Raw genomic sequence first — 21,837 nt, forward strand, 5'->3', positions numbered from 1 at the left:
ACACACACACAAAATGGAGAACATTTGAATAATAAAAACAAAGAAATAAAAAGGGGTGCTATAGGAATTTTAATGTCTTACATATATAAAATGTTCATAACTGTACAAGGCAAACACATACATAATCTTTCAGGCACCTGAAATATTTCTCTGCAAAGAGGAACGAAATGGAAAAGCCTCCCCACTGTCTCTTTATTCACAAATCCTGTCTGTGTATTAATAGGGTTGTGTCTGTGTATGAATAGGGTGAGCCTGTGAGCTGGATTCAGGAATTAAGTAGTTAACATCAGAAAAGAGTTGTCAAATAGCCCAGGTAATGCAATCAGTGATCCAATATCCTGGCAGACAGGAGAAAAACAACACACTCAGATTTCTGCTGTAGACCACCCCTTCTCTGATGTATGTATGATGTATGGGAGTCTTGGGCTCCAGGGCAGGCAATTTCAAATATCTATCTTCTTCTTTGGCGATCCCTCATAGCCGAGTAAGATTGCCTTCCATAAACACGGTTTTAACAATGAGTCCAGAAGTGACTGTGGAGGCCAATTCTGGATCCACATGTCATTCCACAGTGGGGACATTGGTTTCAGGGCGAGAGTTGATCATGGTATGGATTTGCCAAGCGTGCAACACGTTTCTCCCTTGAATCCTGAGTTTGAGTGTCTTCAAAGCCCACGACACCTTTGGTAAAGGCTGTTCTCCAATTGGAGCGCTCGCAGGCCTGTGTTTCCCAGTTGTCAGTGTTTATATTATATTTTTGACACCGTTGATGGAATCTTTTGAGGAGTTGGAGATGGCATTTATAAGTGGTTTATATAAGGGCTTGCGCGCCATTGTTCGGGGTCCCTCCTGCCTCCTGCGTGGGGTTGTGAGCACCCTGTTGCAACAGTTAATAAAGATCAGGCTTACTGGCTGCTTTGCTTCTCAATATTCTCTGGTTGGCCTCTGTTATTTTCTCCCACCGATAGAGAACCTACAAAAGGACTCTATATGGGTTCTTGGGTACCCCATAAGTGAAAAAGAGCAGTTGTTTTTTTGTTACTTATATCACCTTCTCTCGCTTCTCTTCCAGAACAATGCTCATTTTGCTTAAAAGCACCCCATGCACACCCCATCTTTTCTGAAATAGGGGCTGGTGGTAGAATCCACCCCCAAAAGCAGAGAAAAGGCAGGGGGAGAGGTGCAGGTGGGTGGGCTGGTACCACGTAAAAGAGCTTTGCAGTTTGTTTGTTTGTTTGTTTGTTTGTTTGTTTGTTTGTTTACCTGCTCTTTGTCCTCTCCGGCAATCAGAACCTCCCCTTCCTGATTTCCCATCCGCTGACGCCCCCCCCCCACCCGCCTGGAGACTGCCTAACCATAGAGCTACGGGTACAGAGCAGCCTGTGGTCGGATGGGAACCAGAAGTGACGAGCTGCCCCTTGCCCTCCTGCTCTTGGGGCTTCGTTGGGAAACTGCCCCTCCCCCGGCCCAATTAACTGGAGGAATTAGAACCATAGAACCGGAAGGGGCCCCAAGTGTCATCTAGTCCGACCCCCTGCAATGCAGGGCTCTCAACTAAAACAAAATGAAATACTTCTGACACAGTTTGGAATGCTTTATTATTTGGAATAAAATAATCTTGGGAAAGGGTATCCATAACCAGAAGAATGCCAAGAAGTGCAAGTGATTCTGTTGCAGGAAGGGAACACAGTATGAATGGAGGCCCGGGTAAAAGAGAACCAATCAGAAGAGACCCCAGAGGCGGCGGCGAACCAATCAGGGGAGCCGGAAGCTGGGAGCCCATTGACGCCGTTGCGTCTTGGTCATTCATCTTCTTCCGCCCCGGCGGCTGCTGCTGCTCCTCTGCAGGGGAGAGACAGGCTTCGCCTCCAGTCTGCATCTTCCCTGGATCCTGCCCTCCGAGGAAACCACCTGAGGCTGCCCAATGGTAAGGCTGGCCCTGAGGAATCGAAGAATTGAACCGGGCACCTCCTTCTGCATGCAAAGCAGCTGCTCTGCCATTGAGCTACGCCCCCTCCCCTAATAGCATAGCCCAGCTTCCAGGACCCTGCCTTAAAAAGAAAAAAGCTATCCATAATAATGACACAGGACTTCCCTTGAGGGTTGTCGTATGATACTGCTCAGAATCCCTCTAGCAAAACGGGCCTAACGACACCAGGCTGCTCTGAGGGGCTGTTATAAAGGGGGGGCACCCTCAGACACAGCCCTGCCCCCCTTTGTAAACAGGTGTAATAATGAGGGATCTTTTCTCCCATGGGGTTAAAGGGGGGATGTAACACTGTGCAACCTTCATTCACATGATGAGTTTTTTGGGAGGGGGGGTCTCTTTCGTTGCCTCTGCCAGGGATTGGACCTGGGACCTTCTCACAAAGCAAATGGGGAAATAGAGCTTTTTGGGGGGGGAAGCAAGGGAATTTATGTTTGCAGGGAGGGGAGGGGGAATCGCCTGCCAAGCACCCCTCCTCCCGCTTCCTAGAGAGGCAGGATTTCCATGAAACCACATTAAGAGGTCTTGGATATGATCCTAAAACCTCACAAAGCTGAGTGACTGGGCAAACCCAGACTAAATGTCCCCTAAAGACCAAGACATGGTTTTCTAAGGCTTCTATGTAAAGTTTGACATTCTTCTTGTTCCCTGTCTCTCCCTTGTAGTTCCTGGACTGGTCCCTGCTTCTTCCCTCCCCTTAAATTTTATATGTATTGTATAAGTTTTGTTTTTTCAAAATGTTGAACATAACAAACATATAAAAACAACTCTCTGTCAAAGCATCCCCCCAATGTGTGTCTCTGTGGGAAAACATAGCGTATGTGTCACCCTCGTAGCTTTTTCCAACTAATGCTTGAGCTCCCTTGGTCAGTTTTTCTGAAAGTGCAATCGTCCAGATTTTCTGTTTCCATTGTCTTAACTGCAAGTGTTCCAGAAATCTCCAATTTTGATCAAAGACTTGTTGTGCAGCTACTAAAACAAAGGTGATGAGTTCTTTAAAGCTCAAAATTGGCATTATTATCTCTTAAAAAAAATATTTTTTAACAATACCAAAGTTGGGGTACATAGGATGTTTCGTTTTCACCATTTTTTCGTTTTTTTGATAATATGTGTTTGGATTTTGGATTGGTATCTGTAATTAGAATTTCAACTTTGAGGTAAGGGTCTAGGGTCTAGAGCAGGGGTCAACAAACTTTTTCAGCAGGGGGCCGGTCCACTGTCCCTCAGATCTTGTGGGGGGCCAGACTGTATTTGGGGGGGGGGGATGAACGAATTCCTATGCCCCACAAATAGCCCAGAGATGCATTTTAAATAAAAGGACACATTCTACTCATGTAAAAACACGCTGATTCCTGGAACATCCACGGGCCGGATTAAGAAGGCGATTGGGCCGCATCCTGCCCCCGGGCCTTAGCTTGCCTACCCCTGGTCTAGGGTCTAGAGGCATGTGCAGTAACTTTTTGGTTTGTTAGAAAAGGTATAATTTGAGGCACATTTAACCAGTTCCAGATGTTGTCTAGCTTTGCTTAATATTTGTTCGCCAGTCAAAGGTCTGCCATCTGTGTAAATGTCTCCAACCTTAAATAAATCTGTATTTGTCCATTGTTCACATCAAAGAGCTGCTCTCTGCTTTGTGACAACAGGTGAGAGAGTCCCAGAAGTGGCCCACTTTACCCTTGCTTGTGTGTCAAGTAGGGAAGGGACCTTTAAAAAAACTTATCTTTTCTTCTTCTTCTTCCAGGATCTGGTTACCATCCAGGCCCTCTTGACCTTTGAGGAGGTGGCTGTGTTTTTCACGGAGGAGGAGTGGGCTCTGCTGGATCCAGACCAAAGAGCTCTGCACAAGGAAGTCATGGAGGAGAATTATGAGATGGTGGCCTCTCTAGGTAAGGGCACATTTTTATTCCTCTTGGCTGCTAGACATTGAAAGAGCCAATCTGCTCTTTGTTCCATTTATTGAACATGGTCTTAACGGTGTGTCCGTAAGTGACTGTGGATTCCAATTCTGGATGCACACATCTTTCCACAGTGGGGACATAGGTTTCTTGGCGGGAGTTAATCACAGTGTCTTTATAGGATCTGGATATGGCAATTCCTCCTTTTCGCCTTTGCGGTCAAAAATACAATTGGTTTGAAAGGTATGGCTTGTTTTGTGGCCCAAAATAGCTAATATTAACTCTTTCCTTGGCAGATTCAGACCTCAGTTCCTGTTGGGAAGAAGAACAAGGTCCATTCCTCCAGGACCCCAAAGAAGGGGAGACCTCAGCAGGTATGCGCTTAGTCTTAGTTGTGTCATGGGGCCCTTTTTGCTCCAGAAATATAACTATAAATGTAAATAATTTATACCCCCCCATCTGTCTAGGTTTCCCTAAACAGGGCTGCCTTCAGATTTCTCCTAAAAGTCAGGTAGTTGTTTATCTCCTTGACATCTGATGGGAGGGCATTCCACAGGGCGGGCGCCACCACCGAGAAGGCCCTCTGCCTGGTTCCCTGTACCCTCACTTCTCGCAGGGAGGGAACTGCCAGAAGGTCCTCGGCTCTGGACCTCAGTGTCTGGGCTGAACGATGGGGGTGGAGACGCTCTTTCAGGCCAAGGAAGATAAGTCCTGCTTCTGCGTTCCCTGTCAGTATTTAGTTGGCCCCTGTGGGGCTCTTGGATTAAATGGACCAGGTGGACAAATGCGGCCTTCAAACCTCTCCAGCTAGCCCTTGGGCCTCTCTTCTCCCCAGACCCTGACCGGCTTCCCATCTTCCTTGAGTGTTTTTGGTCTGGCTAGGTTGTTTCCTTGAAATCAGATGGGGCTTCTTGCCAGCCTGGATGGGTGTACAGTGTACAGGCAAGCCACTCTCAAGCCGCATAATGTTGCCCACACAGGGTCTTCTTCTAAAGAGCAGAGACTGCCTCCAGGCTGAGGTTTCCCTTCCATGTGCTGAGATGCACCCCGAATTAAAATGTCCTCTGTAGTGCCACTGAGCTGAGATCCTCTTCACGGGCGCCAGGGGGGTTCTGTTGGGCCCACGTGTCCCCTCTGCTATCCCTCAGCAGGAGAGCTAAGATCTTGCCTTTCCCTGCTTTTGGGAAGAGAGCCATGGCAGTAGTAGCACTAGGAGTGTCTGGCTATTTTGTATTTCGTCATTTGGGTTGAAGGATAATATCCAGTTGGATGGGGCTCTGAGGAAGGGGAGACATGAGCAGACACAGCTCAGCAAGTTTGAGGAGGAGCAGGAAGGGACTTGTGTTGGTGTCTTGAGACAACATATTCATAGTCAGAAGCATATTCAGAAGCTAACTTCAGATTCAGCTGGGCAGGGAAGGAAGGAGGGGGGAATTCTTGAAAATGGTAAACTCATCCACCACCCCTCACCCTTTGTGTTAGACTTCCAATCTACTCAATTGCAATTTCTTTGGATGGTGGATGGTGATGGGAATTATCTGTGGGATTGAGTGTAGGTATGTTGTAGGTATGTTGTATGTATGTAGGTATCTTGTATGAATTGTATGTTTGTATGTGTATTAATGTTGAATTATTTTAACAATAAAAAATTAAAAAAAATTTAAAAAGGGGGAAAGAAAATGGTAAACTCAGAGAAGTGGAAAACTGGGCTCGATCTATGATGAGTGTCTCTGCTTCTAAGTTGTAATTTGAATTGCATTTTCTTTTTCTGACTCAAAACAGGTAATGGGCAGAAAAGTGAGAATTATGGTGAGCCATCTGTGGTGTCTGTAGAAAATGTGGGGCATGGAGCACAGAAAGAGACCTTTGTAAATCAACGATCACCTGAAAAGCATGTAGGAAATGTGTTGAAGAACTGGAAAACCAAATCCCTTACTACTCAGGACACTGATGTCTGTGTATCACTGAGTCCACAGGAAGAATGCACAGGAAGTAGCAGTGTGGAGTGTGGAAAGAGCTTCAGTCAGAGTGGAAGCATTAGTTTACATCTAAGAACCCAAGCAGGGGAGAAAGCGTTTCAATGCACGGAATGTGGGAAGAGCATCAGTAGTGCTGGTAACCTTGTCAAGCATACAAAAATCCACAAAGGGGAGAAACCATTCAAATGCATGGACTGTGGAAAGAGCTTCAGCCAGAGCGGAAACCTTATTGCACATCAAAAAGCCCACACAGGGGAGAAACCATTAAAAACTATGGAGTGTGGAAAGAGTTTCAATCTCAATACCCATCTTACTTTACATCAGAGAAACTGCACAGTAGTGAAACTGCATAAATGCATGGAGTGTGGAAAGAGCTTCACTTGTAGGAGTGCACTTACAGAACATCTACGAATCCACACAGGAGAGAAACCATATGAATGCATAGATTGTGGAAAGCGCTTCCGTATTGGGAGTTTCCTTACTTTACATCAAAAAACCCACACCGGGGAGAAGCCATTTAATTGTATGGAGTGTGGAAAGAGCTTCAACCAGAGCGGAAGCCTTACTGCACATCAAAGAATTCACACTGGGGAGAAACCATTTAAATGTATGGAGTGTGGAAAGAGCTTCAGTCAGAGCGGAAGCCTTACTGCACATCAAAGAATTCATACTGGGGATAAACCATTTAAATGTGTGGTATGTGGAAAGAACTTCAGTCAGAGTGGAAACCTTACTTTGCATCAAAGAACTCACACCAGGGAGAAACCATTTAAATGTATGGAATGTGGAAAGAGTTTCAGTCTCAATCACCACCTTACTTTACATCGAAGAACCCACTGCACATCAAAGAACACTTACAGGCAAAGTGAACATGAGAAGTAAGAGTTTGGATTTGATATCACGCCTTTCACTCCCCTTCAGGAGTCTCAAAGCGGCTAACATTCTCCTTTCCCTCCCCCCCCCCCACAACAAACACTCTGTGAGGTGAGTGGGGCTGAGAGACTTCAAAGAAGTGTGACTGGCCCAAGGTCACCCAGCAGCTGCATGTGGAGGAGCGGAGACGCGAACCCGGTTCCCCAGATTATGAGACTACCGCTCTTAACCACTACACCATGCTGGCTCTCCAGTAACTGGCCGACTTATAGAGAGCTGCTAACCGAAGTGCAAAATCAGTTAAAATTAAAGTATTTTGAAGAGATAAGGGAACTAGTAACAGACTGGTTACAGTATTTTCTCCCCCCTCCCCAATAATTTTTATTAAGTTTCCATTTGCCAGATTAAACATATCATACCAATTAGTCCAAATTATATCACTACAGATCATAAAGTCCAAATGTTTTCCAAATTAAATTTTTTTTGTGGGGGGTACTCATGCTTCTCGATCGTCAGGAATCCAAACATCCAAATTCGTGCTGCTTTTCCTCACTGCAATGATGTTTCCAGTCACATCTTCTCATCTTTGTCATTATTCATTTTCCTTTTCTGTCACCTCCGAGTTTTCTCCACAAGTGGATTGAAAGGAACAGTCTTATTTTGTCTCTGTGTGGGTTTTGTAATGCTCTCTCGTACGTCTCTCACAGAAATCCAACAATCAAGTTTTCGAGCAGACCCGCCATCTTGTCATTCCAATGAAATACAATCTAAATGTCCACTCGTTTACTTTCCAGACCCGCTGCCTCATAATTAGTCTTCCAGGAGGATAACAGCCCTTTCAGATTTACGATTCCAGCCTGATATCCAAGCGGTTCTTCCTCCCTAGACCATCCATCTTGCAGCCAAAGTCTGCCTACACATCAAAACATTTCTTGCTGCGTCACCGAGAGAGACTCACTTCTTTCCAAATCTTTCACAAACATATTATTTTTTCCACACAGTTCATTTTCTCTCCCACTTGCAAATTGGTCGTCGAGACGGTTTTTTAAGACGGAGGGTTATTAAATACTCACAAAAAATAAAATAAAAAAGTCTCCCCCCCCTTTCGTACCGTTCCACATACCAACATGTCGGCCGTTCTCTGATGTTATCTCTGTTCCTTCCTTCCGTCCTTCTGTCCTTCCGTCCCGATCTTCTTCTCAGTGGTAAAATTATTAGCAGATAAAAGCATTCCTGACTTCTCTTGAAGCATGTGCGTTTATTTATCCAATTCTTTCCTTTTTAAACATTGCAACCAGGTTCGCTCCTGAAAGTAGCTGGCAGGGAGCTCCAAGCCTGCCTGAGGGCTTTCCGCCTAGTGCCTCTCACCCCCTCCTTCATCCGAACTCGGTGGTGATTTATGGCAACCGTAGGCGAGGCAGTGACTTTTCAATTCCCTGAAAAGACGAAGGGAGACTGATATACTCCCCATAATCAGCCTCTAATTACCTCGTGCAAGCTGGACAAGATGTTATTGGCAGCCATCTTTCAAGGCGCCCCTAGCGGCCCCCCTGGTTAGAGTATTTTCAATTGAATGATAACTTCAAGATAGACAAAAAGAGAGGTTTTAGTTATGAGATATCAAGATTCCAAAAAGAACTTCTAGAAAATAATATTAAAACTGTCAAAAATGTATAACTTGCTCCTAGAATGGCATACAAAGGATAAACAGGTTAAATTGGCTATGATAAACTGGGCAAAGGACTTAGGACATAATATACAAATGGCAGATTGGGAGAGGCTATGGAGAACAGATTGGATTATTTTTATTAATAGTAAATTTTATTAGTATTTTCCACACAACAAAAAATGAAAAATAACAATACACAAAAACAAATCCAAATCTTACAAATTAATAATATAAACACTAAAAAGGAAAACAAACGTTGACTTCCACCAATCCCACAGCACCTCCTTTACCTCTCATTGTATCTTCCTGTTTTCTTTATCATATCGATCCTAGCAGCTAAATATATATCCCTCTTTCTTAACCTTTCACTTCACAAGGTTATTCGAGACTCAGCCAGATTTCTGTCCTCGAACCTTGTCTTTTAAGGTATTCGTTTAGGCATTCCCATTCCACTACACCTTTTGGTTTTTGTCTTATTATATCTGTCAGTTTGGCTAACTCTAAGTATTCTGAAAGCTTACATAACCATTCTCCCCTAGTTCAGTGTTTCCCAACCGGTGTTCCGCGGCACACTACTGTGCCGCGAGACATTGGCTGGTGTGCCGTGGGAGGGAGGCGGGCGAGTCGGGCGGTGAGAGGCGGCGGCGGCGAGGATCCGCGTCGAGCCGGGGGCGGCTCCGCGGTGGTGGTGCCGAGCGGCGGGGCAGCGCATGCAAAAGGGAGGAGCGCGAGACAGCGGAGGAGGAGGAGGCCGGCATGTCCGGGCAGCAGCAGCAACAACAGCAGCAGCAACTCCCGGCGACGGCTCCTCAAGCCCCGCCGCCGCCCCCTCCTCCGCCCGCTATCGCCGCCACCACCACAACAGCCGCCGCCGCCTCAGTTGCCGCCGTCCCTCAGTCCCTCGCTCTGCTGCCTCCTCCCACCCCCAAAGCTTGGAGGTTCCCCGGCAAGGGGGAGGGAAAAAACTTTCACTTTCGTGCGTCCCTCCCGGCGTGACGCTGCGCGCTGACGTCACGGGGCTGTGCCGCGGTGGTGTGCCGCGAGATTTTTTTCCTTAAACAGGTGTGCCGTTGCTCAAAAAAGGTTGGGAAACACTGCCCTAGTGGGTAACTGATTCCCTTTCCAATACTTAGCCACCAGAATTCTTGCTGCAGACGTCACTTATAATTCAGTTTGATCTTTTGGGATATCGTCGTTTAATATTCCTAAAAGGAATGCCTCTGGCCTTTTACTATGATATTCTTAGTATTTTCTTTATTTCTTCATGGATCATGCTCCAAAATTTCCCAATTTTGGGGCATGTCCACCACATAAGGCAGAAAGTTCCTTTTTGTTTCTTACCTCTCCAGCACTTATAATTATATGTTTTATTCATTTTTGCCAGCCTTTCTGGTGCCAGATACCACCTGGGATGCTTTTTCATATAGTTTTCTCTTATTAGGAAACATGCTGTGAAATTTATATTTTTTTGTCCACAGTCTTTCCCATTCTTTATATTCAACTGAGTAGCCTAGATCTTGTTCCCATTTTTTAATAGTGTCACCTTTTCCCTCCTTTTCTATTTTCCTATTTTGTAACAATTTATATATTTTTGAGAGAGTCTGTTGGTTGTTGTATAATATTTCCTTTTCCCATACCAAGATTTTTTTATCAAACCCCTTAAATTTATTATCCTTCTCAAATATTGTTTTTAATTGGAAATATTCTACAGAACGGCTTTGAAATTCACAGCACCTACGCTGAAAGAAAATTATATGAAAATGATGTATCGGTGGTATCTGACTCCACACCTATCAGCCAATCTCCCATTCCCACCACCCTTCTGAGTAATACCCCTCCCCACCCTCTCACTATACATAAGGGTCTGGTGACTTCTGTTTCAGTGCATCTGAAGAAGTGTCCATGCACACGAAAGCTCATACGAATAACAAACATGGTCTCTAAGGTGCCACTGGAATTTTTTTATTTTGTTTTGACTCCTACTAAGTTATCTAAATTGTATAGAACAAGCTCCAATATTTGTTGGAAGTGTAAAGAAAAGGAGGGTACCTTTTATCATTTGTGGTGGTCATGTAAGTTAACAAAGTCTTTTTGGGAATTGATGTACAATGAATTGAAAAAAATGTTTAAAATAACATTTGTCAAAAAACCAAAAGCCTTTCTATTAGGAATTACAGACTCCGATATCTTAAAAGACCAGAAAAGACTGTTTATGTATGTGACAGCAGCTGCAAGGATGCTACTAGCCCAAATATGGAAAGAACCAACAGTTCCAACAAGGGAAGAATGGCAATGCTGAAATGGCAAAACTGACTAGGAGATTCAGGAATCAAGAAGATAATGACTTTAAAAAAGAATGGGGAAAATTTATAACTTATTTGGGAGACTATTGTAAACAAACAAAAACGTTAGCCGGACTTTAAAAATAGCTTGTAAAGAAACAAAAGACATGGATGATTGAGAGAGATGAAAACCATGGAGAACATAATATGTAGTTTTAGAAAAATTATTTTAAGGACCCATTCAGGGGCGGGGCTAGTCACAAGATTCAGAGTATCTCATATATGGATATGTTAATCCAATCAGGTAACCTGGCAGACAGGATAAAAACAACTCACTCAGATTTCTGTTGTAGTCCGTCCTTTCTCTGATGTACATATGATGTAAATAGGGGGTGGTCCTGGGCTACACCCCTTCTGTGATGTATGTATGATGCATGGAGGGGTGGTTTTGAGCTACAGGGTGGGCAGTTCAAAAGTCTATATAAGGGCTAGCACACCTTTGTCCTGGGACGACCTCCTCTTTCTTGCGTGTGGGGGGAGCATCCTGTTGTAACAGCTTTAATAAAGATCAGGCTTACTAGCTGTTTTGCTTCTCAATATTCTCTGGTTGGCCTCTGTTATTTCCTCCTACCGATGGAGAACCCACAAAGGACTCTAAAGGGAAAGGGAGCAGTTTTTGTTTACAACACAATTGATAGGAGTTTGTTGATATGAAGAACGAAGTGAACACTAGACACACTACATACATCTAAATGGGTTTTCCCGTGAGAGCACAGTGGTACCTCTGGTTATGAACTTAATTCATTCCGGAGGTCTGTTCTTAACATGAAACCGTTCTTAACCTGAGGTGCGCTTTTGCTAATGGGGCCTCCCACTGCGTTTGCTCACATCCTGGGGCAAAGTTCACTTCCAGGAGCACCTACTTCCAGGTTAGTGGAGCTCGTTACCCGAAGCATTTGCAAGGAGGGCGGTACATAACCAGAGGTATTACTGTACATAGATGAACTTAACTGAAGCACTATCCACACTTCTTCCATTTAAATGGTTTCTTCTCTGAGTTTCTTGGTGTTTTGTAAGTGCTCCACTCTCATTGAAGCACATCTCACACTCCATACATTTAAATGGTTTCTCCTGTGTGTGAGTTTGTTCATGAACAGTAAGTTTCCACCTTTCTCTGAAGCACTTCCCACATTCCACATATTTAAAGGGTTTCTCCCCTGTGTAAGTTCATAAATGTATGTTCAGTTGTAAACCTTTAGTGAAGCTCTTTCCACACTCCATACATTTAAATGGTTTCTCCCGTATATGACTTTGTTGGTGTACATTAAGGATTCCATTCTGACTAAAGCACTTTCCACACACCGTACCTTTAAACATTTTTTTTAAGGTCTCAAATTTAATGCTTTGCATGCAGGAGGTCCCAGGTGCAATCCTGGCAGGCAAAGAGACCCTGTTGGCATCCGTCTGTCTCGGGAGGCGATGGAGGAGGGGGCCGTTGGGGGTGAAGTCCAACTGTGGGCAGCTTGCAAGACCTGCTGTGGCTGCTTCATGTCAGGGGCAAATGCTCAATGCCGGCAGAGGGAGAAGCAGCTCTAGATGAACTCTGCTTTTAGCCTCCTATACTGCCTGCTCTTTCTACAGATTTCTGAAATATGGGCCAGTTATGGGGGCACAGAGATTCCTCTGTCCCCAGGGAAATGACTCTCCTGAAACCACTGGCAATGCCCACATTTCCCTGTGCCACCTTCCCTCCCCATGTTGGTTGTTCCCCACAGCACCTCCTTTGTTCCGGCTGCCACCAGGGATTTTGTCCACTTTGCAGTTTAGTGTCAGGGGCTGGTCTGAATCGGAGGATTGGGGAATGCAATTTCAGGAAGATCAGCTTCTAACAGAAGAGGAGAGGGAAGTCCCCCCTGCCCTTCCAGAGTTTCACAATGCAGAGAGACAGGCAGATTCCGAGGCTGCACAGTTGAGACAGGAGCTACCCAGCTTTGAGATAGTAGCTAGGAAACAGAAGGTGAGAGGCAGCTGAGCAATACATCAATCAGAGTGGGGGTAACTCCTTCACACACACCCCCCACTCTCTGAGATATGAGCCTGTCAGAGAACGAAGGAGAAGTGGGAGAGGGACATCCGGTTGGACGTGGGTAAGAACTGCTATCCTTGCAAGGAGTTGCCTGTTTGTGCTAGTAACATGATACGGTAATAAAAAGAGCAGAAATCTACCAATTGCTCATTAATTCTCATCAGTGAGCTACCAAAAAAGGAGGGGGGACTTCTGAACATGACATGTAGCCATGAATGAGAAGGTTTTGTAAAACAATGAATTTGTAAAATATAAACAACGTAGGACGGATTAAGGATTACTTTGTGCACATGAGACTATGCATTTTAGTCTTTCTGCATTTTCATTGTTCCTTTATTGCAACTATAAAAAAAGATTTATGCTGTTGTTCTTGTAACAAGGAGTTGGACTAGAAGACCGTTGGAGTCCCTTTCAACTCTACAGTTCTAGTTACAGGTAGGTAGCCATGTTGGTCTGCCGTAGTCAAAACAAAATAATAAAATTCCTTCCAGTAGCACCTTAGAGACCAACTAAGCTTGTTATTGGTATGAGCTTGGTGCATGCACACGAAAGCTCATTCCAATAACAAACTTAGTTGGTCTCTTAAGGTGCTACTGGAAGGAATTTTATTATTTTGTTTCAACTACAGCTCTAGGATTCCAGCCAATCCTGCTTCCTAAACTCCACTGTTGTGCTCCACTTTCCCCAACTCTCCATTTTCAACTCTCTCTGCCAAAGACCAAATATCAACAGACTCTCAGCACATGTTCACTCAAAATGACCCCTCCAGGGTCACATTCTGCACATCCCTAACTGTACATTGTATATTTCATTATACTTACTATTATGAGACACTTACATTCATTGTCTTAATACATATATGTACAACTTTCCATACAAACACCAGAACATCAAACACACTCCATGCATTTACAAATGATTTTTCCCTATATGAGTTTGTTGATATGAGAGACAAAGTGAACTCTGTGGGAAAAACTTGGCACACTCCATACATATAAATGAGTTCTTCCCTATGAGTCCATAGGTGTTAATAACTCCATTATAATTAAAACACTTTCCACACTTTTTCCATTTAAACTGTTGCTTCTCTGTGAGATCGCTGATGTCTTGTAAGAGTTCCACTCTCACTGAAGCACCTCCCACAATCCATACACTTATATGGTTTCTCCCCTGTGTGAATTCGTTGGTGTACAGTAAGTCTTCCATTTTGACTGAAACTCTTTCCGCACTCCATACATTTAAAGGGTTTCTCCCCTGTGTGAGATCGTTGATGTGTTGCAAGAGCTCCTCTCTCAATGAAACCCTTTCCACACTCCATACATCTAAATGGTTTCTCCCCTGTATGAGTTTGTAGGTGTCTTGTAAGTTTTCCACCTTCACTGAAGCCCTTCCCACAATCCTTACATTTAAATGGTTTCTCCCCGGTATGACTTTGTCGGTGCACAATGAGTTTCCTACTACAAATGAAGGACTCTCCACACTCCAAACATTTATATGGTTTCTCCCCTGTGTGAGTCCGTTGATGTACAGTAAGTTTCCCCCCTTGACTGAAACCCTTCCCACACTCTAAACATTTATATGGTTTCTCCCCTGTGTGAGTTCGCTGATGTTTTGTAAGTGACCCACTTTCAGTGTAACTCTTTCCACACTCCAAACATTTATATGGTTTCTCCCCTGTGTGAGTTCGTTGATGTTTTGAAAGAGCTCCACTCTCAATGAAACCTGTCCCACATTCCATACATTTATATGGTTTCTCCCCTGTGTGAGTTCTCCGATGAATAGTAATGTGTGAATACTGACTGAAGCTCTTCCCACACTCCATACATCTAAATGGTTTCTCCCCTGTGTGAATCCGTTGATGTACAGTAAGCTTTCCCCTATCCCTGAAGCTCTTCCCACACTCCATACATTTAAATGGTTTCTCCCCGGTGTGAGTTCGTTGATGTCGGGCAAGACTTCCATTTTCACTGAAGCTGCTTCCACACTCCATACACTGAAATGGTTTCTCCCCTGTGTGAGTTCGTTGGTGTCTTGTAAGAGCTCCACTATCAATGAAGCCCTTCCCACAATCCATACATTTATATGGTTTCTCTCCTGTGTGAATTCGTTGATGTGCGCTAAGATTTCTATTTTTACTGAAGCTCTTTCCACACTCCATACATTTAAAGGGTTTCTCCTCTGTGTTAGTTTGTAGTTGTGTGCTAAGGTGTTCACTCATGCTGAAGTACTTCACAGATGGCCCCTCAAAATTCTGATTGTCTTCTCCATCACCTGGTTTAAAGTGGGGAAGGGGGAGATAAAATATTGTTAGGTATTCAAGGAAGAAAACAAGAGATCTTAACACACAGCAAGACCAATCACCACCTTCTATTATTTCAACACCTCCAGCATTCCTCCCTCTCCTATGTACATTTTTAGGAAAGGAAATCTAAAAATAGCCTCAATAACCCCTAGTATCCAGTTCTACCTTCAATTCCCATGTAACACTGAGAACCAAGAGAAACCTTCTATGCTGAGATGAGGCATCTATGGCCCTCCAGATGTGGTTGGACTCTAAGTACCATCAACCCAAGTAAACATGGTTGTAGTGCAGCAACCTCTGGAGGGGGACACTTTCCCCATCTTCCACCTCCTGTGAAAATGCTACGCCTCTGTATTCAGTTTTCTCCTTCCTCCCTGATCTGTAATATTTCTCTGATACATTCCAACCAGCTGTTCACATCACCTAAACCTGCACCAGGATGCTGGAAAAGATGGGCCCTCGTTCTGATCCAAAAAGGCTCTTTTTATATTCCTACACACTGAAAGGAGACATAGAAAGTTACAGTCTCACAGCAAAGTGGAAATATGTACCTCTGAATTGGTCCAGGACAACATCCCTGTATTTTTCTGTTCCAAGCGAGGAGGTGAGCTCAGACTTGAGTATCAGAGTCCCTGCTATGTGGAATAAGTAAAACATAAGTGCTGTTTATGTCATACGGGACTATAAAAATATTCAAAAATATTAATCTTGTGAAACAAAGACAGCAAAGTATCTGGTGGCCCATTAAAAGTTAATAAATGACACTGACCAGCAAACCATATGCCACCATTTTTACCCTGTGGAATAAGTAAAACACAGGATTTTTTTGCAATTCATACTACAATATCAGCTTACTGACAAAAGTACAGAGTTGCTATAAACTACAATCTTCAATATCAACTTCATTGGGCTGGTCATGTTGTTTGGATACCTGATTATTGTCTTCAAAAGCAACTACTCTATTCCAAACTTAAGAATGGAAATTGATATACCAGTGGGCAACAAAAGAGGCTTCAAGACACTCTCAAGGCAAATCTAAAAATATGCAGTATAAGCACAGAAAATTGGGAAACACTGGCCTGGGAGTGCTCCAATTAGAGAATAGCCTTTAGCAAAGGCGTCATTGACTTTGAAGAAGCAGAAACTCGGGATGAAAGGGAGAAGTTAAGAGGAAAGTACGTTTGGTAAACCCTCACTGTGATTAACTCCCGCCCAGAAACCTATCTCCCCACTGTGGAAGGATGTGTGGATCCAGAATTGGAACCTACAGTCACTTATGCACATACCTTTAAGACCATGTTCATGGAAGACCATCTTACTCAGCTACGAGGGGTCGCCAAATAGGAAGACATGGCATGAATAGATGGCTCAAACAGCAGGTTCACACCTCCAACGTATAGCAGCCAAGAGGAATAAAAATGTGCCCTTACCTAGAAAGGCCACCATCTCATAATTCTCCTCCATGACTTCCTTGTGCAGAGCTCGTTGGCCAGGATCCAGCAGAGCCCACTCCTCCTCCGTGAAAAACACAGCCACCTCCTCAAAGGTCAAGAGGGCCTGGAAGAAGAAGAAGAGGAGGAGGAAGAAGAAGAAGACAGAGCTGCTCTTAGATCCCCATCATCCCCACTCAACACAGAGGGAGGCTGGGTGGTCCCATCTGTGCCTCTTCCCTCCTCCCTGCTCCCGTTGCTCTTTCCCTACCTGAGGAAGCTGCCTGGCTCCTCTTTCCACTCCACCTCTGAGAAGAGGCCATTCAGAGGGGGTCTCGGAGCCCATTGCGTTGCCAGTGGAAAGGACGGAGGAGGAGGAGGCGGAAACAGGGCCACTTCCAGGACTCTCTCAGCTGTTGCCACCATGCACTTTATTGCAGGGAGCAGCCCTTTAAGGAGAACAATGCAGAAATTATTATTATTATTGATTGAATTTATATACCATCCTATACCCAGAGGTCTGAGAGCAGTTGATAGAAAGGCGGATTTATTTAGAGTGGGAGACATTTACACAGAGAGCATACGTTTTACAAATACTGTACAAATACCAATAATAATAAATTAATACTCCCAAATTCTAATTACAAGAGCTCTGGAACACAAGATTATCACAACAGAAACAGAAATTATTGACTTTTGGTGTAAGTATTTGTGTATCTGACTCTCTCTCCCCTCCCTCCCAGACCGGCTCCCTGACGCCGGAGGCCAAGGGAGGGGGGTGTTCCAGGCTGAGTGTGCAGAAATACACAAAAATGGGTTAGGAGGCTGGGTCTAAGATGGGAGGGGGGGAAATATCCCTTGGTGACTTTCAATGCATAGGTGCCAGATCCCTGGGTCCCTGAGCACCCACCCAATTCCCCATGAAGGGGCTGGGCACCCACATATTTCGGTGCCAGCCCATGCATGCTCCATGGCACCCACAGCCCTGGAGAGAAGAGTTTGGATTTGCTATCCCGCTTTATCACTACCCTAAGGAGTCTCAAAGCGGCTAACAGTCTCCTTTCCCTTCCTCCCCCACAACAAACACTCTGTGAGGTGAGTGGGGCTGAGAGACTTCAGAGAAGTGTGACTGGCCCAAGGTCACCCAGCAGCTGCATGTGGAGGAGCGGAGACGCGAACCCGGTTCACTAGATTACGAGTCTGTTGCTCTTAACCACTGCACCACACTGGCTCTCACACTATGGGGACCCATAGTCGTGGGGTGAAACTGGCACAACTGGTTCAGTGTCCCAGTCAGGTTGCAGGGGTGGGGGGGCGTGCCCTTCTCTGGTTCGTCTGAGGCAGCAAAATGTCTCCCTCCCCTCCCCACCAGGAGGCTGGTTTATCTCTGCGCTTCAAAAAGGATCTTGCAATGCAAAACCTGTTGGAGGAGGGGGAGGCACTTTTGCAATCCCCCCCCCACTGATTCCCACAGGAAAAGAGCGAGACCCCTCCCTGCTTTCCTTCCTACACCCCTGCCCAATCCTCCCGCCTCCTTTCCCAGCTGCCCTGTTTGTAGATTCCGGGAGAGGGAAAGCAAATCCTACTCCCACCCCCCCATTCCCAAATAACCCCCCCGAATGAGGATGGAGACCATCTCCCCTCCAAATTGCCCCCCCCTTGCAGCCAACTGCACATTGCTTCTCCTGATTCCCAGGGGGAAAGGGGGGGCAGCCGTTCCTTGCTTTAATGCCCTCCCTCACCTTCCCCCCTCCTGCCCTGTTTGTAGATTCATGGGGAGGAAATGCAAATTCTTCTCCCTCCCTGCGCCCCAAATCACCCCCCTCCCGAAATGTTGCACCTTTTCCCTCCTCCTTTGCAGGCCTCCTTCTCTTCCGGGGGTGTGCATGGAGACCCCACCCCTCCAACATTGCCTCTACCCCCCCTGCTCCGTCACTTCCTGCCTCTCTAGGAAGAGAGTTCATTGACCCAGGGGGAGGGGTCCTCCCGGCAAGACGAGTTATAGGAATGTAGTGGGAAGGGACCCCCCCTCCAGTCCGCCTGGGTCTCGGAGCCGCGTGACCCTCAGCCTTTTTCGGAATAGGCCCCCACTTTCAGACCTTATTTCCTTCCTGCTGTTAGATAGATAATTTATTACGGCTTATAAAACACACTTGGGGGGACAATCCCAGAAGGAAAACAAACATTTAAAACAATGTACAACAATAAATTTGAAATTTATAAATGCAATAAGCATATAGACACTTAAAACTTTAAGATAAGCTACGGCAGAGAGATGACCCAGAGTCACCCATGGAACCTAGTTTGGGGATTTTCTTAACGAACTAGTTTGGGTCGGGGGATGGTCTATGCCAGGGGTCTGCAACCTTTAAGACAAAAAGAGCCACTTGGACCTGTTTCCGAAGAAAAAAAAACTGGGAGCCGCAAAACCATTGCGACATTTAAAACAAATATATCTCCGGAGCCGCGATCTGACAGCGGGCGGGAAGGTGACGTCAGGACGGTGCGTGACTAACGCATGCACCACCCCCATGCGACGTCACAGCCAGTACAGTGCCCGCCACAGTGGGGAGTGTCGGGGTGCACAATGCGCCTCCTCCGCTCGCTAGTATCCGCCCCGGAGCCGCGGCAAAGGTGTAAAAGAGCCACATGCGGCTCCGGAGCCGCGGGTTGCAGACCCCTGGTCTATGCCTACAGATCTGTACACAGAATCTGGCAACCATCCGGGTCGTCTTATGATCTTTGGCTAACAGGAAAAGGTCAAATTTTTGCTTTTCCAGGAGGTCTGCGAGCCTCACCAGTAGGGGATCAATGGTTTTACTACGTGCCTCTTCATAAAAGGGACATCTAAAGAACAAGTACTCTGGGCTTCCTATCTCCCCCAATGAACAGGCGCAAAGTCTCTGAGCATGTGGGACTGCTGATGTTCATAAATGTACAAGGCAAACACACACGCATTAAGTATAGTGTCTGAAACAGTACGGGAAAGTAATCCTGAAGCTGTTTTGACTCTCCCAAGTTGACCTCAAATATTTCTCTGCAAGGAGGGAGGAAATGGGAAAAGCTTTCCAGTTGTCTTTGGACTGCAGGGGCTTAAATCTCCCTTTGCAAATACAGCCTGGCAAGTATCTCTTAAGCTGAGCAAACTACCAATATATGTAAGAGATTCATTATTAATAAATTATTATTACAGGGAACCAGGCAGAGGGCCTTCTCGGTGGTGACACCCGCCTTGTGGAACCCGCCCAGAAGCAAAGCAGCTAGCAAGCCTGATTTTTATTAAACTCTTTCATCAGGGTCCCCCACCCCCCCACGCAGGGAGAGAGGAGAGGAACCCAGAACAAAAGTGTGCAAGCCCCTATATAGACCAGGGGTTAGTAAACTTTTTCAGCAGGGGGCCAGTCCACCGTCCCTCAGACCTTGTGGGGGACCGGACTATGTTTTGGAAAAAATAATAATGAACAAATTCCTATGCCCCAGAAATAACCCAGAGATGCATGTTAAATAAAAGGACACATTCTACTCATGTAAAAACACGCTGGTTCCCAGACCGTCCGTGGGCCGGATTTAGGTGATTGGGCTGGATCCTGCCCTCGGGCCTTAGTTTGCCTACCCATGCTATAAACTTTTAAAACTGCCCACCCTGTGGCTCAAGACCGCCACACAACCCCCCCCAAAAAAAAAAAATCATACATCACAGGGGGGCAGTATACAGCAGAAAATGTGTCTGTCCGGATACCTGATAATGGTCAATCGTTGCTCAACCTGGTAAATGGTAAATACTTTAGTTCTTGAATAATAATAATAATAATAATAATTTATTATTTATACCCTGCCGATCTGGCTGGATTTCCCCAGCCACTTTGGGCGGCTTCCAACAAAATATTAAAATACAACAATCTGTTAAACAGGCCCTTCCATCAGATGTCAAGGCAATAAGCAACTACCTTACTTTTAAAAGACATCTGAAGGCAGCCCTGTTTAATGTTTAACGCTGTATTGTGTTTTTAATATTCGGTTAGGAGCCGCCCAGAGTGGCTGAGGAAACCCAGCCAGATGGGCGGGGTATAAATAAATAAATATTATTATTATTACCAAATGCAAGGTGGTTCTTTTAATGAGATTCAGAAGCAATACAAACACAAGTGAGTGAGAAGATTAAAGATTTTATTCTAAACAGCAAGCATTATATACATTACCAAGCAAGCACTTCGATCTGCCACTGGGGAGCCTTCAAGAAGTGGCGACGTGACCTCCCCAGGTGGTCTCAGGTTGCACAAGCTTCTGGCCATGAGTTTGTAGACGAGTTTCCTCAAAACCATCTGATTTACAGATTACAGTGGTACCTCTGGTTAAGAACTGTTATTGGTTTCAGAACTCACAGGGTTAAAGAGTTCTGGGTGACGTCTTTTTCCTGAGGCGTGGTCACAAACACTTACGGGAGTGGTTTGACTCTGAGTGTGTCAGTCTGTCTCTATGCGAGAGAGAGAATGGGCGAGCTTTCGCCAGGTCTGAATTTATGATGTTATTCTACTTGATTAAAGGCTAAGAAGATAAGGAACGCCTTTGTGTTTGTTCTGAATTATTACCCACACGCTGCAATTGCTTTCTAACCGCTGTGATCACTCTGCTACCGGCCAAGGAGAACAGAGAAGGACTTTTGGATCGGCACGGACAGGCAGCAGAGTTGCGCAAGGGAAGCGTGCCAGGCTCCATGTTTGGCCTCTCTTGGCACTCTTGGCCGGCCTATTGGCATAAGAACTTACCGTATTTTTCGCTCTATAAGAGGCACATTTCCCCCTCCAAAAATCAAGGGGAAATGTGTGTGCGTCTTATGGAGCGAATGCAGGCTCCTTGGCTTCAGCGATAGCAACGCAAAGCCTCCGAAGCGCAGTGGGAGCGCTCCCGCCGAGCTCTGCTGACGGGGCACTGCACAGAGAGGGGGAGATTTCCCCCCCCCTTGTTCTCCCCATCTAAAACAAGGTGTGTCCTATGGTTGCGAAAAATACGGTAATTCGTTCCGGAGGTCCATTCTTAACCTGAAACTGTTCTTAACCAGAAGCACCACTTTAGCTAATGGGGCCTCCTGCTGCCGCCGTGCAGCCAGAACACGATTTCTTTTCTCATCCTGAAGCAAAGTTCTTAACCCGAGGTACTATTTCTGGGTTAGCAGAGTCTGTAACCTGAAGCATCTGTAACCCAAGGTACCACTGTATTGATAGCGAGCCTGTATGGTTTGCCCAATGCCTACGGCAGATTATTCACCAGCCAGCCCTCTCTGCACATCCCTCCAAACAATGTCTAACATCAAAGGTCAGAAGGTACCTTGCATTA

At 45.4% G+C, this 21,837-nt stretch overlaps 2 protein-coding genes and 1 long non-coding RNA gene across 4 annotated transcripts in view; 1 reads left to right on the top strand and 2 right to left on the bottom strand.

Moving 5' to 3' along the window:
* The window catches only part of LOC308580862 (uncharacterized protein), a 194,933-nt gene that overhangs the window by 137,831 nt on the left and 35,265 nt on the right, over window positions 1–21,837 (top strand). Inside the window, exons 1-5 of one of the 2 annotated variants that reach the window (XM_081183106.1) lie at window positions 1,357–1,927; window positions 3,729–3,873; window positions 4,179–4,256; window positions 5,665–6,738; window positions 6,987–7,791. In XM_081183106.1, the coding sequence (XP_081039232.1) occupies window positions 1,925–1,927; window positions 3,729–3,873; window positions 4,179–4,256; window positions 5,665–6,738; window positions 6,987–6,991 (1,305 nt within the window). In that variant the 5' untranslated portion in view covers window positions 1,357–1,924 and the 3' untranslated portion in view covers window positions 6,992–7,791. Of the gene's footprint in view, window positions 1–1,356; window positions 1,928–3,728; window positions 3,874–4,178; window positions 4,257–5,664; window positions 6,739–6,986; window positions 7,792–21,837 lie in introns of those variants that run through there. The other variant, XM_081183105.1, reaches the window with a different exon arrangement.
* LOC308580790 (uncharacterized protein) lies at window positions 13,083–18,390 on the bottom strand. The gene is made up of 5 exons (XM_081182962.1): window positions 18,344–18,390; window positions 16,775–16,952; window positions 16,504–16,630; window positions 15,625–15,708; window positions 13,083–15,042 (listed from the first exon to the last, which is right to left on the bottom strand). Exons 2-5 carry the CDS (start codon window positions 16,847–16,849, stop codon window positions 13,844–13,846), a joined length of 1,485 nt encoding a protein of 494 aa, XP_081039088.1. The 5' UTR covers window positions 16,850–16,952; window positions 18,344–18,390; the 3' UTR covers window positions 13,083–13,843.
* Window positions 20,650–21,837, bottom strand: part of LOC308581426 — a 131,128-nt gene continuing 129,940 nt past the window's right edge. The window contains exon 2 of the long non-coding RNA XR_014005079.1: window positions 20,650–20,849. This is a non-coding gene — a long non-coding RNA (uncharacterized lncRNA). The remainder of the gene's footprint in view (window positions 20,850–21,837) is intronic.

Source organism: Podarcis bocagei (assembly GCF_964188305.1).
Source record: "Podarcis bocagei genome assembly, chromosome: 2".
Taxonomy (NCBI): domain Eukaryota; kingdom Metazoa; phylum Chordata; class Lepidosauria; order Squamata; family Lacertidae; genus Podarcis; species Podarcis bocagei.

Coding starts and splice junctions, on each gene's coding strand:
- LOC308580790 (XM_081182962.1), bottom strand. CDS start 16,849: ATGGGCTCCGAGACCCCCTCTGAATGGCCTCTTCTCAGAGGTGGAGTG. Junction 16,631..16,774: donor GAGCCAGGCAGCTTCCTCAG/GTAGGGAAAGAG, acceptor TTCTTCTTCCAG/GCCCTCTTGACCTTTGAGGA. Junction 15,043..15,624: donor TGTCCTGGACCAATTCAGAG/GTACATATTTCC, acceptor ACTTTAAACCAG/GTGATGGAGAAGACAATCAG.